The sequence below is a fragment of the Zootoca vivipara genome, chromosome 8 (assembly GCF_963506605.1).
Source record: "Zootoca vivipara chromosome 8, rZooViv1.1, whole genome shotgun sequence".
NCBI classification, from domain to species: domain Eukaryota; kingdom Metazoa; phylum Chordata; class Lepidosauria; order Squamata; family Lacertidae; genus Zootoca; species Zootoca vivipara.
Genome location: NC_083283.1, coordinates 34110185 through 34127133, shown reverse-complemented (window position 1 = coordinate 34127133; position 16949 = coordinate 34110185). Strand labels below are relative to the sequence as shown.

Below are 16949 nucleotides of genomic sequence, written 5' to 3'. Positions count from 1 at the left end.
TTGGAGCTATTAAAAATAGGGCATTACATCTAATCAGAATACATATTCTCTAGCAAATTAAATGGAGTAATCTGACTTTTGGAAGAATAAAGAAAACCGATGGCGTTTTGATACCAATCATGACTTATCATTACAGGTGGCCAAGGGCAAGAGGACAAGGCCTTCAACAATGGAATAGTAAGGAGTAGAGCTTAATCAAGTCTCAACAACTATACACTAGAATCCATACCTTGTTTCTGCTAACAAGCAGTACGTTCTGTAGCTTGCATCCACGGACATGGCAACCTGAACTCTACTTCCATGGATAATAATAGTTTCTCGTTATCAATACACAGGCACCCCCAATACAAGGTGCAGCCCTGTTCCCTCAATTGTGACCATGAGCACATTTTGATCCTTGTGAATTCTGAAAGCAAAAAGCACCAGCTTTAAAGAAAGGGATGGGGATTCTGTGGCCACCCAGATGTTCTTGGACTCCCAACTCCCTGTAGTCCCAAAAAGTGTCGCTAACGGGGAGGATGACTGGAGCTGTGATCCAGCAATATCTGGATGGTCACGCGTTCCCTGTTCCTGCTCTAGAGACAAAAACCCTTAAAAACTCTTATAGAACTAGAGGAATGCCAGTTCATTATATTACACTTTTATTTTACAGTATTTCAAAAGCTCTTTTATAGATGCTTTAACTGGGAGAGCTGCAATACTGACCAAAGGGAAAAAATATATACCTACAGATTGATTACACAAGTTTTAATATCTACTTGTACTGAACCATTAATATCCAAAGGGGTGTGTCAGGTGGTACAGTGGCTGTGCGGCAATGCAAATTGCACAGAGATAGAGAGAGAGAGATGTTAAAACAAAAAGTAAACATTGTACCCATGGCTATACAACAGAGGGCTTTGCAAACACGTTTGGTACTGTAACATTCTAGACAGCAATATGCTTCGAAATACATATTTAATACAATACATGCCTTAGAAAGCTTGTATTCTGTGCGTGTAAACTTCAACCAAATAAACTAGGTACATTAAAAATTAAAATAAAATAAAATCTGAAAGCTCTTTATCTCAAAAGTAGGCTGAATTTATGATAACTTTGATTTATCATTGGAACTTTTCACTTCCCCCTGCAATTTTATTTTTACTAATAAGCGTCTTGATGCTACTTAATTACTGCTACTGTGCAAGACACAGAGATAAGACCTCCAAAGGGGCAAAAACTCTGCCTTGATACGTGTACGTCACTGATTTAAGTAAAAATTTGTATGGATCATACCACAAAAAGAAGCACTGCGGAATCAACTTTAGGGTAGCATCGCAGTGTCACAGTTGTATTCCTGTGGTGCAGTTGCGGAAAAGATTTTCTAATGTACTGAGAAAAATCCCAGACAATATTTCAGTAACCTAATTGCTATGCTTAATATTTTGCCTACTGAATAATTACTTGCATTATCCTTTCTGGAAGCTAGGCAGAGACAAGATGCGATGGTCCAAGCACCTTAATTATCTGCAAGATCGCCAAGTGAAGCCAATTCTTCAGGCGCAGGTTTCCTTGTTGACTAGACTAAGTGAGTGCACTTACAAGGACTTTTCCCAGGATGCCCACCCCCCCTCTGGGCATCAGGCACATGCTGGCTTTTGCCCTACTCCAGGCATCACAAACAATTTTCGGATTGTTCCATATTTCATAATGGTTGTCCACAGGGCGTAAAGGTGGAATTGAGAAGCATAAAAGGCAACTGGGATTATACATGAAATTTCCACCAAGCAACAAAAGCCTAAAGTGTAGGGCAGTGGCACAATGGCATATTAGGCATTTAATTCCCTCCCACCCACCCACTGGCCACTATGTTACATTTTTAGCTCTCATTAAACCAATTGAAAACAGTATCAGAGTAAGGCCAACATCACACTTTCTACCACAGACAAATTCTGCAACCAAGATGTCACTGGAGCAGGTTGCAACTTTTGAAACCAGAACTTCTTTATCCAACCTAAATTGCAATCAGTGGTTTCTGATCATATTTACAAAGTCATAGGCATCATTACAAGCATTATTTTTGTTTTTACAGATTATTTACTTACACGCTCACATTTCCACCTTCATTTATTTACTAATGTTCAAATTGTGAGTGGTGAAGGGCTGACAGTTTAGAACAAAACAAAAAATCCCAGCACATCAAGGGCTGTAAAGTTCAAGTTTGAATCATTCTTGTTGCAACGCACTAAGTGGAATAATGACATACCAGCTCTGAACCAAGTGTGCAGAGGAAGGGAATAAATGGTAAACAATTCAGGTTTTCCCCCATTAGAATGACCTTCCAGGGGAAATATATAATCTGAAATAAGGCAAAATAAAAAGAAAAAAGGCATTTCAATCTATGCAAAATTAAGGGCTAACAATTTCCTTGTACAGATGTCCTGAGATTTGTACTGAATGGGTTCTGTATGTGTTTATCACTAATATTAACTTAAAGCTCTATACACTCAACAAAGTTTGGTTAATCATGGACCCATATTAAAAAGTGAGGCAATAAAACATATGAGAACAGAGGTGAGGGCAAGGGCATTAACAAATGCCTCCATCTTTCTCACCAGCCTGAAATGTCCAACAAAATGTAAAAGACAGCGTATGTTTTGTGTAGTCTAAAAATTTGTTGTGATAACTTATTGCAAATTGCACTTGGCAGTTCACCACACCAATGGAAAACTGGCCCCCTGTTGGTTCACACAGTCCTGTAAGCCTTGACTCAAAGTCACCAGTAAAAGGATCTGGAGAGAAAGTTTGCAGCTGAGCTTAGCCAGCTGGCTGCACCTTCTGGGTGTGATCCAACCCGGGACACTGCTTTGTCTTGCTCCTTCGAAGGGCTTTCTTCTTCTGGCAGATACTCAGGGAGGTCGGTATTCTGTTCCACTTCTACAGGAGTATCTTGGAATGGAACCAGCATCTGTTTAATGGGATTCAGAAAGCTGTTTTACCCAATCTGACCTTGCTACGAAGCTCAGCTTCACTCATTCATACAACTGCTGTTTTAGACATAGTTCAGAGTTTTAGCAAAACTAGGAACTGTGACATGCAAGATAACTTTATAGGTCTGAAAAATAATAATAACTCCTCCATTCACTTCCTGATAAGCATGCCCCTCAACCAATGGGAAGAGTTTACCTACGCTATAGCAAGCTTTGGACCAAGCTCTTGGAGACCTGTGTAATTAATCTGAGTTTCCCAAACGTTTGTGCTTAATATAATCACTGTAATTCAGAAGATTGCAAACACTCTTGGCAACATGACATTAACGCCTTCATTGCATAAGGCTATTTTGCACCTCTTGCTAACTGAAATCAATATTCTACAATGCAAAACCTATGACACACTTTCAACTTCTACCAGATTTTCCATGTACAGTTGTCATGAAAGCTCCACACAAGCAGAAGCTGTCTCTTGTTTCAGGAAGTGAGGTGCCCTGTATGAACACACTGCTGCTTATATTTGCATAGATGTAATATGCTTTGGATTCAAAATAGAAATTAAAGGAGACGACACACACACATCCCAAAAAAAACCATCACATCTGCATACAATTTCATGTATGTTCAGCCAGTGGGGTTATTACTGCACCCAAAGAACGGACCAATTGCGTTTAACTGCTTTTCTTTAATTGCCAACACTACCATCAGGCTTGCTTTCTAAAATATGAAGCGTTCTCTCACCTCTTCTCCGCTTTCACTTTTCACAACTTGCTGGGCTTTCATAACTTTGGTTGATGCTATTGCTGTTGCCAGTGCCTATACAACAAAAAAATGGAAAAATAGAAAAGAAGAGCAGGTGAGTAAGTCTTTAATCAGCGTCAGAGGAATGTAAAAGGCAAACCGCTGCAAATCCTTACCTCTGCTTTCAAATCTGATCTGATTCGGACTACACATCTTTGAACTGCCATTTGAAATGTGAAGCTGATGACCCCTTTAATCTTCAGCAAGGCCTCTTCACAAAGGTTTCTCCGAGACTAAAAATTAACGGCACTAGTTATTTGCAAACACCTAATGATTGTGTACGTTAAACACAGATCAGTTAAGAAACGAGACACATGAATTGAAGCAGAATGATGCTTTTTAATATATATATATTTTTTAAAAAGAGGAGAGGGAATGGCTCTGAATTTAGCCGTAAGAGAATTTAAAAACAACATTCCTGCCTGCATTTTGACGACAAACCAGAATGGAATCAACTGTGAATAATGAGGGGAAAGTGCTGAAAAGCAAAGCAAGCTTTTCTCCGTATGATCAGCTAAACAGTCCCCTGTGGTTAAGTTCTGACTGACTGCAATGCTCATTGATGAGCAGTTAGTGTTTAAGTTGCTATTTATCAGACACCTTGTATCCATACTGACTGAATGCATCAAAGCAGCTGTTGTATCCTTCAGCTACCTCATCTGTGGCAGCTCATGGACATCACTGCACTGCACAAACTGAACTCTGATTGCAAAGGAAAATGTCCGCTCACAAAACACACAAGTGAACGGTTACGTTTAAAGCAAGTGACAGGGCCTACTGTGCAACAACACGACACTGACCTGTGCTAGTTGCACCTGCTCTACGTTAGCTCAGCGTGCGTCCGTGCATTTACGGAGTGTCTCATAGACATCAGCATACAAATAAGTGGCCTCTTGGAACTACCACAAGTGCAGTGTGAAACACAGCCTGGCCTACATAATCATGTATACGAGCTGCTTGCTTGGTGTCTTACGACACGAACATGTTCTCAACTGGCACTGCATTCTTAACTCCCCCCCTCAAGCCTAGCTCCCCATACCCAGAGTTTATGGCTAACGCAGCAGGTTGGCTCAGATGTAACAGGAAGCCATGGTGTTTTGCCATGTTAACAAGCATACACAAGCCTCAGGCTCATACACTTCCCTTCTCCTCTTCTGCATGGCCACCAGTTTCCCATTGCATCAAAATTTGGGAATGCAGGTTCCTTAAGAGCAAGAAAGGATCAAACCATGATTTCAGAGCCTAGTGTGTTTATAAAACTAAGTTTAGCCAAAGTATAGATTCAAGTCCCTACCTTGTGGGAACTCCCAGTCTCCTCGCAGGCAACACAATATGTGGGGAGCACACAAACATGAGACTCATTCATAAGTAGTATCAAACTATGGTCTGACATTACATGAGCAACTTTCAGGTTTATGTATTCTCTCCATAAATCACCAATTCTGCCCTATACATTCTGGTGCTTGGCAAATAATAGTCTAATGCTACATTCATATGGGGAAAGCTGTGGTTTGTAAAAAAAAAACAAAAAAACAGTAATTGTCTGCAAAACTAGAAATGGAAACCACAGTGGAACATAGGAAGATGCCTCAAACAGAGTCATACCATTGGTGCATCTGCCAGCTCAGTATTATTTACACTGAGTGTCAGTGGCTTTCCAGGGTTTCAGGAAGGACACATTCCCAGCCTCACCTGGATATGTCAGAGGCTGCAGCTGAGATCTTCTACATGCGAAACAGGTGCTCTACCACTGAACCAGAGAATACACCCGTTGAAACAATATGTAAAACTTCAGCATGTACATCAGGCCAACACAGGTGAAATAAGGTTAGTCAAATGTGCTCCGATTTTCAAGTTGTGTTTTTTGCTTCAAAGCAGCCCCATACAGAGAGCACCATTACAGTGATCTAGCCGGGGTGTAACTAGGGCACAGATAACCAACACCAAGTTCATCCTCTATACGGAGGCCCAAAGCTTTTAGTAAATATTCAGAAAAGCCGGAAGAAAAATAAACTAAAATCCAACAAATTCATGTTTGGCAAAATTAAGTCAAACTGCTGAATTTTATCAGGGTTTCTGCCTCAAGAGTAACATGCAGATACACCTGAATATGCATTGGAAGTCTGTATTTATGAGAAAGAGAACAGTCCTCCATACACCTACACACACACACACACACACACACATACAGAGAGAGAGTGTGTGTGTGGTATTGTTTAGGGGTTGTTGTGACTGTTATTTTATAATGATTTATGTGGAAATGGTTCAATTATGGCTGTGCACTTTTTGATGCGTTTAATTTATTGTTTGATTATTTTTGTTATGCTTGTAATTATGCAAATCTTTTCACATTGTGAGCTGCCTTGACCGTGGTTTTAACTATGGAAAGGCAGCATACAAAACAAATGATGGTGATGCTGATGAGATGACAGGGCAAGCAAGAGTGATGACAAAAAGCTTATGATGCCCACTAAAGTATATTGCTGGGATATACATAGAGCTTTAGACAGTAATTACATAAGATTTCACAAGAGAGGCCAATTAGTATCATTTCTGTGAAAAACAAAGTACAGCTGTTCAGTTATTATTGTCCTTTAGGGTTTGCATTTGCTTGCCTGTTTGTTCTTCTAGGTTTTTTTAACTGCCTAAAATCTTAAGAAAAAGAGGCAAACAGAACATGATTATCCCAGCTTCTATTACTGTATTAATAGTAATACTAATACTACTACTAATCTGTCTACATTTAAGATAGCTTACATTTCACGGATGAATGTAGGTGCCCATGTTAGAAGCACCTCTCTGAAACTCAGAATTGCTGCAAGTGCTGACTATAGTTTAAGATAGCACTTGGAGGTCAAAATGAAATGGCATGCTGTGCACAAACTAAAAAGCAAGTAAAAATCTCCCTAAGAGCAGAGAAAGTTTTGAGGACAATCTAAAAAACAAAATAAACTTTAATACACATTTGTCCCTTTTTTGCTCTTGAAGGAATATGCTGCCACGCCATCAGCAGTTAAGGAAGCCCTTCAAATTAAGTATGTCTATACCTCTTACTCCATACTGGCTACTAGAAACAAGCAGCCTTACCTCAACAGAGAGGAGTGAAACTGCAAGGATCTGCATTAGCATTGTTTTAGGAGAGCAATACAGGCAGCTTTGAGATATGCTGACCACAGACCATTTACGGTGGTAACGCATATTTAAATTGGCAGACAAAATAGAAACAGGCAGCATTTTTCTGGCGTTTAGAGAAGCTTTAGAGACAGTGATGGGCAAACAAATGAGCTACCAAGTCAGTAAACATAATAAGGACAAGACTGTTGGAACTGATTAAACCTGGCTTAAAGAAGCGGGTCGGGCAGAGGAGGGGAGAGAGAAATATAAGGGGAGAGCAAAATGGTGGTGGCAAAAAGAGAAGGAAGGTAACTCTGGGAAAGGAGGGGTTATGCATATGCTCATTATTCATCAGATTAACAGCCACTGACTTTATTAAAGAAGATGGGATATATACAGACCTGGTTCTCTTAAAAGGCTTATTTAGCAAAAATATATTAAAAAAAATAAAATGTAAGCCAGTGCAGCAGAAGATCAGGTTTGATAATTTAAAAGGCTACAAAACTGAAACACAGAGACCTGAGGGCACTTGTGGGTAACATGCTCAAACAGCCTTGCATGCTGCTTGGCAGCCATAAAAAGGCAAACATGGCCCTGGGGTGTTATCTACAGGGGAATGGAGGATAAATTTATAGAAGTTATTCTGACATTGCATGGAGAATCCACTGAGACCTCATTATTACAACAGTTATCCAATAGCCAAGAGAAATCTCAGGCAATGAGAAAAGATGTTAGGAAGAGTCGGCTAAGAAAATTCAACATTTCCTTAGGCCTGAGCAATAGGAAGTTGATAAATTGTTATGATGGTCTCATGTTCTGAAGAAGAAAAAACGCCGGGGGGGGGGTGGATTTCCGTTTATCTGATGGCTTGGTTGATCAACCTTTTCTAGTATAAAGTATCACTTGCTGGGTAGGCGAAGGGATGACTGCTACTGGAGACCCTGGAGAGATGCTGCCCGTCAGTGCAAACAGTACTGAACTAGAGGGACCAATGATCTGACTCAGAAAAAGGCAGCTTGTGATGTACTGATGTCCAAACTTAATGCAGTCAATTATTTAATGTGATCTTTCTACAGTCAGCTTCTTAGGGGTATTTAACATTTTGCATCAGTAAATTCTGATGCATAGTAAATTCTACTAAGATCAACTCCTACAAGTCACTGACATCTGAGAGATTGGTACAGACTTCATAAATGTTATTATGTTTATGGCATTTAGTACAGAGCAATTTAAGCTGTAAACTCAAGGAATGCTTACAGAAAACAAGGTGCCCTTCACACACCTTGATACGTAAGTGTGCATTGTATGCCCCAAAACACCCTTTTCTTACCGAATCATCAAGGCCATCTATGTGTAACACGACTGTTTTAGCACGTTTATTTGTACTTCCCAGGAAAAACTGAGCTTTCCGGCGCCGCGAATTCATCTCATTCACATTGTCAACGTCGGATATTGTGGAAGACTGAAGAATATCATAGATTTCAGAAGCCAACAATTTTGTCTCTCCTGGTGTGGTGGTCCTAAGGCAAAGCAAACTGAGGTTTGTATGGATTTTGCATTACAATCCTTCATATTTTATTTTGTTAAATATATATCTTAACAGCTTAATACAGTCTCTAAGCAATTTACAAATAAAACAATATACATAACTCAGAAATTAGAGTACAATGCAATGCAATTTATATATATATAAATGTAAACTGGCCATGTCTGTTAGTATCCACGTTTCACCAAAACCGCTTGACCGATTGCGTTCAAATTTTGATACAATGCCGCATGCGAATTTGAGACCAACACCATACCATTTTCAAAGACAGATGTCACACCTGTGCCAGGTAACCCCCCAAAAAAACCCCCGTGTTTCAAAGCACACCACTCAGATGAAAATGCATTCTGGGAAAAGAACCAGGTTGCAAACCAGCGCCCTCTAGCGACAGATACACTGGTACTGCACCTATAAAACCTTCCCTCTCAACAGCATCTCGGCTCTTGTTTACATACTAGGCCGAATGGAGGTACTGACTCGCCTGGGTGGGGGTTGGGGTAGGGGGGGGACGGGATAGGTCAGGACACGGTGGGACCAGTCACAGGGATGAGCCGAGGGTTGGGGGAAGAGGGGACATAATACGTCATGGGTCGGGACAGGGTGGGGGGAATCACAGGGATAAGCCGGGGGGAGGGGCGGGATACGTCATGGATCAGCACAGGGTGGGGGGACTCACAGGGATAGGTAAAGGTAAAGGGACCCCTGACCATTAGGTCCAGTCGTGACCGACTCTGGGGTTGCGCGCTCATCTCGCATTATTGGCCAAGGGAGCCGGCGTATAGCTTCCAGGTCATGTGGCCAGCATGACAAAGCCGCTTCTTGCAAACCAGAGCAGCACATGGAAACGCCGTTTACCTTCCCGCTGTAGCGGTTCCTATTTATCTACTTGCATTTTGAAGTGCTTTCGAACTGCTAGGTTGGCAGGAGCTGGGACCAAGCAACGGGAGCTCACCCCGTCACGGGAGCTCACCCCGTCAGGGTGGGGGGACTCACAGGGATGCGCCTGCATAAATAGAACATGCATAAAACAGGGGGACTCTGAAGGTGAGGGGAGTCTGAAGGGGGACACTGAGTCTCCATTTAACAGACTGAGCCACAGCAACGCGTGGCAGGGCCAGCTAGTAAAATAATAAAATCTGAAAGAACAAAAACATGGCACCATATCTGAAACACCTTTAGAGTCATGGATCCCTTCCCCCTTCAGCCTTCCTCTTACCAAGGTACATCCTGACTCACCAAATACTACACACCACACTCAAGTGCCTTGCATCTGCACAAATCAATGATACCTACTACTTATTCAGTATCACTTGTCCCAACCTACACCCACACCTCATTCATGCCCACCAATGATTCCAACACCTCACACTCAATCACCAACCACTTTCACCAGTCAAGTCCTTCCACTGCACAAAAGTGTACTGCAAAAACTAGGGAGACAATGAAACCATTCACTGACAGAGCAATATAAATAAAAAGGCAGGCGGCCCCTCATCAGTCACACAGATGAACTGCACCCCCTGCCCCTGGTACTCCTTCCTCTCACCAATAATTGCCCACAGTCAATTCAAACCACACAAGACGAATTAAACGAAAAAGAAAAACCTTGAAGGAAAACACCCACATCAGAATCCCAACACCCTTTGCCTCAGCAGTTTTATAAATTTCCAAAATGCAGGTTCTCAGTATGAAGCTGTCTGGTTATCTTTAGCTGAATTGGGAACCATACATACATACATCATTTTATTTGTATGCCACCTTTTCACAGTTCAAACCCCCCTCAAGGTGGTTTACAACATTAAAAAACACATAACTACAACGTAACTAAAGTATTTATAAACAATAAATAAAACATTAAATATACAACCAAACTGAACAATTTCCACATAAATCACAACAAAATATAAAGATACAAAAAAAGAACAGCAGCAACAGAAGCAAACCCCCCCCCAACACAACCCTCCCCCCGAACAGCATGAAAACCAGGCAGACATCCATGGCTTCCGTACCTTGTCTGCATGACCCTTCTAATGCCCAAATATGAAGAGTTTTCATCTGACTATCAAAACTGTATGCACCAACTTAATTCCCATTGCAGGTTTCTTGCCCATACTATGCAGAGATCCCCAGCTGACTAGGAGTTATTTTGAACTGGGCTTCTTCACCTCAACCCTACTCCCTGCAAAGTTTTCTCTGGAGCTCTGTCCTCTCTCCAATATTCCTCTTGCTCTCCCTCCTCTCCCCATAACATCCCTGCAGCATTCTCGTTCTCCTGTCTCAAACCATGGATCTCCTTGTTGTCTTCTCCCCACAGATACTCTGCATTTCACAATAAGAGTGAACAGCAGCCACTTAGTTTTGACAGAATGCTGTCCAACAGCACCATTAGACCAACAGAAAACCAACTGAACTTATCTGCATTGCCCCAACCAGGGTTTTCTTTCTTGCTCAGAGCAGTGGGGTGGTTCTTTATTTGATCAGAAAGCAATGGGTTTTGCATTTTAAAGTACTGAAAATATGACGAGCGGGGGGAAGTATTCAGTGACACAAGCAGTTTTTCTGCATCAGCTGACAACAGAGGGACCAAGCAACATTGCTCTCCTTTGGGTAACTGCAAAAACACCCTTTGAGTCAAAGGAGTAAGAGGAAAAGAAGCAAGTCCACTGCCAGTCTGGCTACTTCCCTCCCATAGGTACTGACCTCAGTCTGCAATACTGTCAGTCTGGCATCTTTCACATACACTAACGTCAAATTAAAATATGCTGCCCCTTTTAAAAACAGCAGCTTGAGCAATCTTTGCTTTTTATTCCAGCAAGCTGTCAAGAAAGGACGGCATATCAGACAAGAGCCTGTTTCAGCATTTTCCCTTCATAGCTTTTCGATTTGCACGGAAGACTACAGCATTTCTAACATCTCAGAATTCAGACAATGCCCAGCTATCAAGTTTAATGGATGCTTTAAAATACTGCTTGTTCCATCACCACCACCTATTTCCGATTCTATGCAATGAAGCCCAAAATGATTCAGATGACATATTATTTTAAGGGGGATCATGGTTTCCACTAAAAAAAAAATGGAGTGACATGACTGCTTAAAGCAAAGAGTGAATTTCAGCACATACCCTCCCCTCTGGAAAGTGGAGAAATGGCACCCAAATTTGCAGGTTGTGAATGGGACAATGATATTCGGGGAGTGTTTTGGTACAGCTATAGATGAGCCCCTAACCAGCTTTGAAGATTTAATGTTTAGCATGATTGCAGAACATAATATTTGTATTTGTTTAATTTGTTTAAGTTGTTTTGCAAATTGCTTACTGAACTCCGAATTCCTGAAATATTTTCAATTCTGAAAATTTGTAGCATGTATGTATTTCCTTCCTACCAACAATTATAATTCTGACTAAACATATAACAAAACAAGGTGTATCTTCTGATCAAGTAGAATTATTTTGGCCTGTTCTAATTTGACGCACTAGATGGCGATATTACCTTTTATTAAGATGTCTTGCAATTAATCCAACACTGCATTCCCAAACTCTGTATAATACTCTTAGTGTGCATGAATAATTCATCTTTCTGCTAAGTGTATAAAATGTTCACAACCCATCTATACTGTATAATCCTGTTTGTAGTGTCGGAGAGGGCATCTTTTTCTTCAAATATCCTTTTATGGGGAAGGTGTCATAACAAAGGGCCCAATTTTAGAAGGCTACTTGTGACCTTCTAACCATTATTCATGAGAAGTACAAGCAATTAAAATTGTGTGAAATCAAAACTAAGGCAGTGGCTTGGGTTACAGGATTGTGTGCACCTTATCATACCTGAAAGGGACTCCTGTGCAATTAAATACATATTTACTGAGCTAATCATTTTAGGAAAATAATAAAGGGGGGAATAGATGGGTTTAGTTCAAGTAGTTCAGTATGAGACTCTGGAAGAGGCATACTGTACTATCTTCGAGCCAAGTAATTGGAATTTTGCTTTCATTAACTAGCCACTTAGTATCAAGAATTACTGAACATATCAGTATCCTCACAGTGTTTTCAATGTTACATGCAAAGCCAGGAATTCATGTATTGGAGATTATGAAAGGGATCTACTTGAACCTACATAAGGAAGCCACCTTTGCAATCTAATTCCCAAGTCCCTTATGCTTAAAACAATTTTAAGACAGAAACGCAATATATACCACAATAATCTGATAGTTTGTAAGGGAGTACAGACTCCCTCAGAAGGTGGTGGTAGGAAGGAAATACGTACTACTCCAACCTTCAATGGAAGATTTTAAAGCAAAGGTTGGATGTCATGGATGCTCTAGCTGAAATTTCTGTATTGCAGTTGGACTAGATGACTCTTGGAGTCCCTTCCAACTCTACAGTTCTAGGATTCTATGATAAATTATGTACTTTTACTACAGACAGCACACTATACTTACTTTTGCACAACGTTTTGTAAGCTCAGCATCATACCTAGTTCACTTTTCATCTTTTCTCTGTTGGCACGACATTCCGCCAAATAGCGGAGAGCCTGTAAGAAAGGGAAAGTTAAAGTAATTTAATAGAAAAATGCTAGTGTTTCTAATTTTTCTTTTATAAATCTCTCAAAAATAAACAATATCAATTTTGAAGAGATTTTATGTAATGGTTAGTACGTAGGTAATAAGCTGCACCCCAAAATATATTTGGTGTATTCTTGTCTTGAAAAATTCCAGTAATTATATAAATAGGATTTTGACTAAATATTGAATTAAGAGAACTGATTCTTTCAGTTGTCTATCAGCAAATATAGTATCATATAAAACTAAGTTAACCTTTCCAGCACGTTGCGTATAATGGGATAAAATATGAATGTTAAGTGTGCAGCTGTCCAAAGCATTGTATTTGCATTGTTGCTGCTGAAGGAGTGTTTTTGTGATTGATAGATAGATAGAGACAGATAGACAGTCGGACAGACTAGGGGCTGCACTCCTGCTCGCTCCTCTCATCAACCCACCTACCAACTTCCCCATCCCAACTATGCAACTACTAAGCTCGCTTTCACCTTCACCTCATTTCTGAAGCCACTTCTCTCTCGTTCTGCAGTCCTGCTTTACACCCATTTTCACCTTCACCCCATGTCCTTGCCTCCTCCCCCTCCTTTTGCGCAAATCCCCCTTGCATACCTTCATGGTAACTTCCTGCACCTTCCTCCTCTGACACATTGCACCTACAAAGCACCCTTTTCACCATCGCCTCCTACTCTTTAGACCAGGCATAGGCAACCTTGGCTCTCCAGATGTTTTGGAACTACAACTCCCATGATCCCTAGCTAACAGGGCCAGTGGTCAGGGATCATAGGAGTTGTAGTTCCAAAACATCTGGAGAGCCAAGGTTGCCTATGCCTGCTTTAGACCTTCCATCCCCTTTCATCTTCAACTCCATTCCCATGCCTCTTATCCCTCCTTTTTTCAACCATCTTTACACCCCCATTTTCACCTTCACTCCTTTTTCCTCCATCCTACTCCTTTTCTCAACTCTTCCTTGACACAGATCACTTCCATTTCCATGCCTCCTCCTCTCTCCTCCTCTCTCCTATTCTGCAACCCTTTTTCCACATACATCCCATGCTGGTAGATGTTACTGAATCTTTCAGATGAATAGACTTGTTCAGTTGGAGAAGGATAAGTTTAGTTGACAGATGTTGTATGTATATTTGCTTTTGGGAGGTAAATTGCTATCATACAAACAATTTGGGTTTTTCACTGTTCTACTTAGCATCATATTTTCTCTGAGCTCTAAGACTGCATGTGTCACAATTAAGTGACATTCAGATACAAGAGGACCTTGAACCAGTTGTCACTGTGTTGTGTAATTGGCATTGTGCCAACGTTAATGTTTGCTTAGTTCAGGCATCCCCAAACTGTGGCCCTCCAGATGTTTTGGCCTACAACTCCCATGATCCCTAGCTAACAGGACCAGTGGTCGGGGAAGATGGGAATTGTAGTCCAAAACATCTGGAGGGCCGAAGTTTGGGGATGCCTGGCTTAGTTCATAACAGCTCTGATACAGCATGTCCATTGCCCTAATACCTGCTAAATAGTATTTCTGGTACGTGGGACCTCGACTTACGAATGTAATCCGTTCCGAATGCACACCCATAGGTCAAAAACTTCATAAGTCGAGTTTCCCATAGGAAAAGCGGTTTCCCATAGGAATGCATTGGAAACGGAAAAATTCGTAAGTTGAGGAAACCGCATCTAAAAACTCCTAAGTCGAGGAAACCGCATCTAGCCGCGAACGGGTTTTCCATTCGGATGTCGGGAAAAACGTAAGCGCGTGGCCACTTTTCCCGCTCGTAAGTCGAAGACGTCGGATGTCAAGGAGCTCGTAAGTCGAGGTCCCACTGTACTCCCAAACTCTTATATTTGATATACGGTACATTGCTAAACTTTGGTATCATTCAAACTTGCATCAATACATTTCTTTCTTTCTTTTGTAATAAATCCTCCATTTCAATTCCATAGTTTCTCAGAATGTGCCAGAGTGACATGAGCATAAACTGCATTTCAGTTTTACTGCATCTGGGATTGTCACGTTTAGGTGATCCTCTCTGGCTAAGAATCTGTGCTGTTACAATAAATCTTTTCTTCTTCAGTAAAATTTTCTAAGATGTTTAGTTTTAAGATATTTTATGGAAACACACTAATGTAAAATATGGTTGCAACAGGCAGTGAGTGATTTGTTATTGGTTAGTCGTTTAGTCGTGTCCGACTCTTCGTGACCCCATGGACCAGAATCCTAAAATTCAGAGTGCCAGTCACATTGTCATGCTATAGAATGCATAGGGGGAAAGTTGCACAATTAGGAAAAAGATGATACTTACCAGTAGGGCTGAATGGACAACTGGGGGATTGGGATGATCCAAAAATAAAATAAGGCCTGGTAGACATCCCTGATCCTGGACAATTGCTCTTCTGTTTAGGGGATCAGCTGCAAGGTCCCTCAGCTGATTAACTACAGATAACGCATCAGGCTCTTCGCTCATGGTGCTGTTCATTTTTGCTTGTCATACATAAAATTCTGCTGGAAAAGAAATGTTATTAGTAATATTGTTGAGTTAATGGCCACTGCCTTTAGCTTGGTGTGGTTCAAATTAGATTTCCTTAAGTAATTCTTTAGGAGTCTTAAAAAGACTACATGTAGACACTAGTCAGCACATGCTGCTCAGATTACTATTCAAAATTCAACAAAAAAGCAAACCTAAGACACAGTATGTATTGTTTTAAATTTTAGTACATATTTAATGGACTCAAAGTTCCCATTTCCTTCCACCAAAATCAGACAGCAAGTCAAAGAATCTAAGTTCTAAGAGAATACATTGCACATCTTATCGCTATTTCAGCTATCAACATCAGAAGTTAGCCATTCATTCAGTAACAGAATAATTCTTACTGGGCAAGAATCATTCCTATTTACAGTTATCACCATCTTGTACATATAGCTATGTAAAGCTTGCAAGGACTTCCAGCTTTACCCCAAAAGCAAGTAAATGGGATGGGTGGGTGAAATAATCACTAAAGCATTTGCATTTCACCTTCACATACACACAAAGCACAAAAACATAGTGAGAATTGGCCCCAAGTTTCTAATATTGTGAAGGCTTCAGTCAGAATCCAAAATGCTATTTTAGATATAAAAGGGCTTCCATGCATTGTGAACATACAGCTTTCAAAAGTGCCTAAAGGGACTATTATACAGTAAACAGGTCAGAATTCTCTTGGGTAAGCAAATGAAGGCATCTGGTTCTTCAGGTCTTGACCAGTGCTTCACACAGCATATGTATTTATCCGTTGGAATGCTGGATGGAATATGAAGGTACACAATCTCCATAACGATCTAATTTCCAAAAATGTGCATTGGAATTATCATCTGGATAAAGAAAGCATGGCATAAGTAGTGGAAAGGCAACCTTCTCAGCTGCTGCATGCCACCCCTGGCAAAACAAAACACAAAGCACTGCCAGAACCTAAATTCAGTAACTAGATTATTAGAATAGCAATTTTCAAACTTTGCTCCTGAGAATCCTCATATGCTTACCATAGGTTCCTCAATTGAAAGAGCCACGATGACAGTCAAGGAATTGGATCCAACCAAGTCATACTCAGAGCAAACCCACTGATTTAAATGAGTCTACTCTAAGTATGGCTAATGTTGTCAACAACCCAAGCTTCCTAGACAGACAGCTTGCCTATTTCTCCCTGCATAGTATGAAGACATTGTTGAGTATAATCCAGGGTGCACTTACAGCTCACATGCAGCAACAATGAGGACCAATATGGCTGGTGTTCTCTATGAAATGTCTGTTCACCTTAGTAAACACGATCCAGAATATTCTGAATGCACAAGGTTCTTGAGGGTAGACACCCTCAAGCTCTGCAGCAGACAAAGCAATGCAGAAAGGGCTCCTTGAAGGTGGAATCTGAAAACCATTGAGCTAAAAATATGAGTTAACTCCACCATGAATAAAGTACAGTATAGAGAA

The 16949-nt window shown here is 40.8% G+C and overlaps 1 protein-coding gene across 5 annotated transcripts in view; it reads right to left on the bottom strand.

Annotated features, from left to right (window-relative positions):
• Positions 1-1838: 1838 nt before the first annotated feature.
• ARMC1 (armadillo repeat containing 1) overlaps positions 1839-16949 on the bottom strand; it is a 17578-nt gene continuing 2467 nt past the window's right edge. For 4 of the 5 annotated variants that reach the window (XM_060277780.1, XM_060277779.1, XM_035124971.2 and 1 more), the window contains 6 exons: positions 15291-15487; positions 12865-12956; positions 8215-8404; positions 3887-4003; positions 3711-3785; positions 1839-2947 (listed from right to left, as the gene is read on the bottom strand). In XM_060277780.1, the coding sequence (XP_060133763.1) occupies positions 2756-2947; positions 3711-3785; positions 3887-4003; positions 8215-8404; positions 12865-12956; positions 15291-15464 (840 nt within the window). In that variant the 5' untranslated portion in view covers positions 15465-15487 and the 3' untranslated portion in view covers positions 1839-2755. Of the gene's footprint in view, positions 2948-3710; positions 3786-3886; positions 4004-8214; positions 8405-12864; positions 12957-15290; positions 15491-16949 lie in introns of all 5 variants that reach the window. The other variant, XM_035124972.2, reaches the window with a different exon arrangement.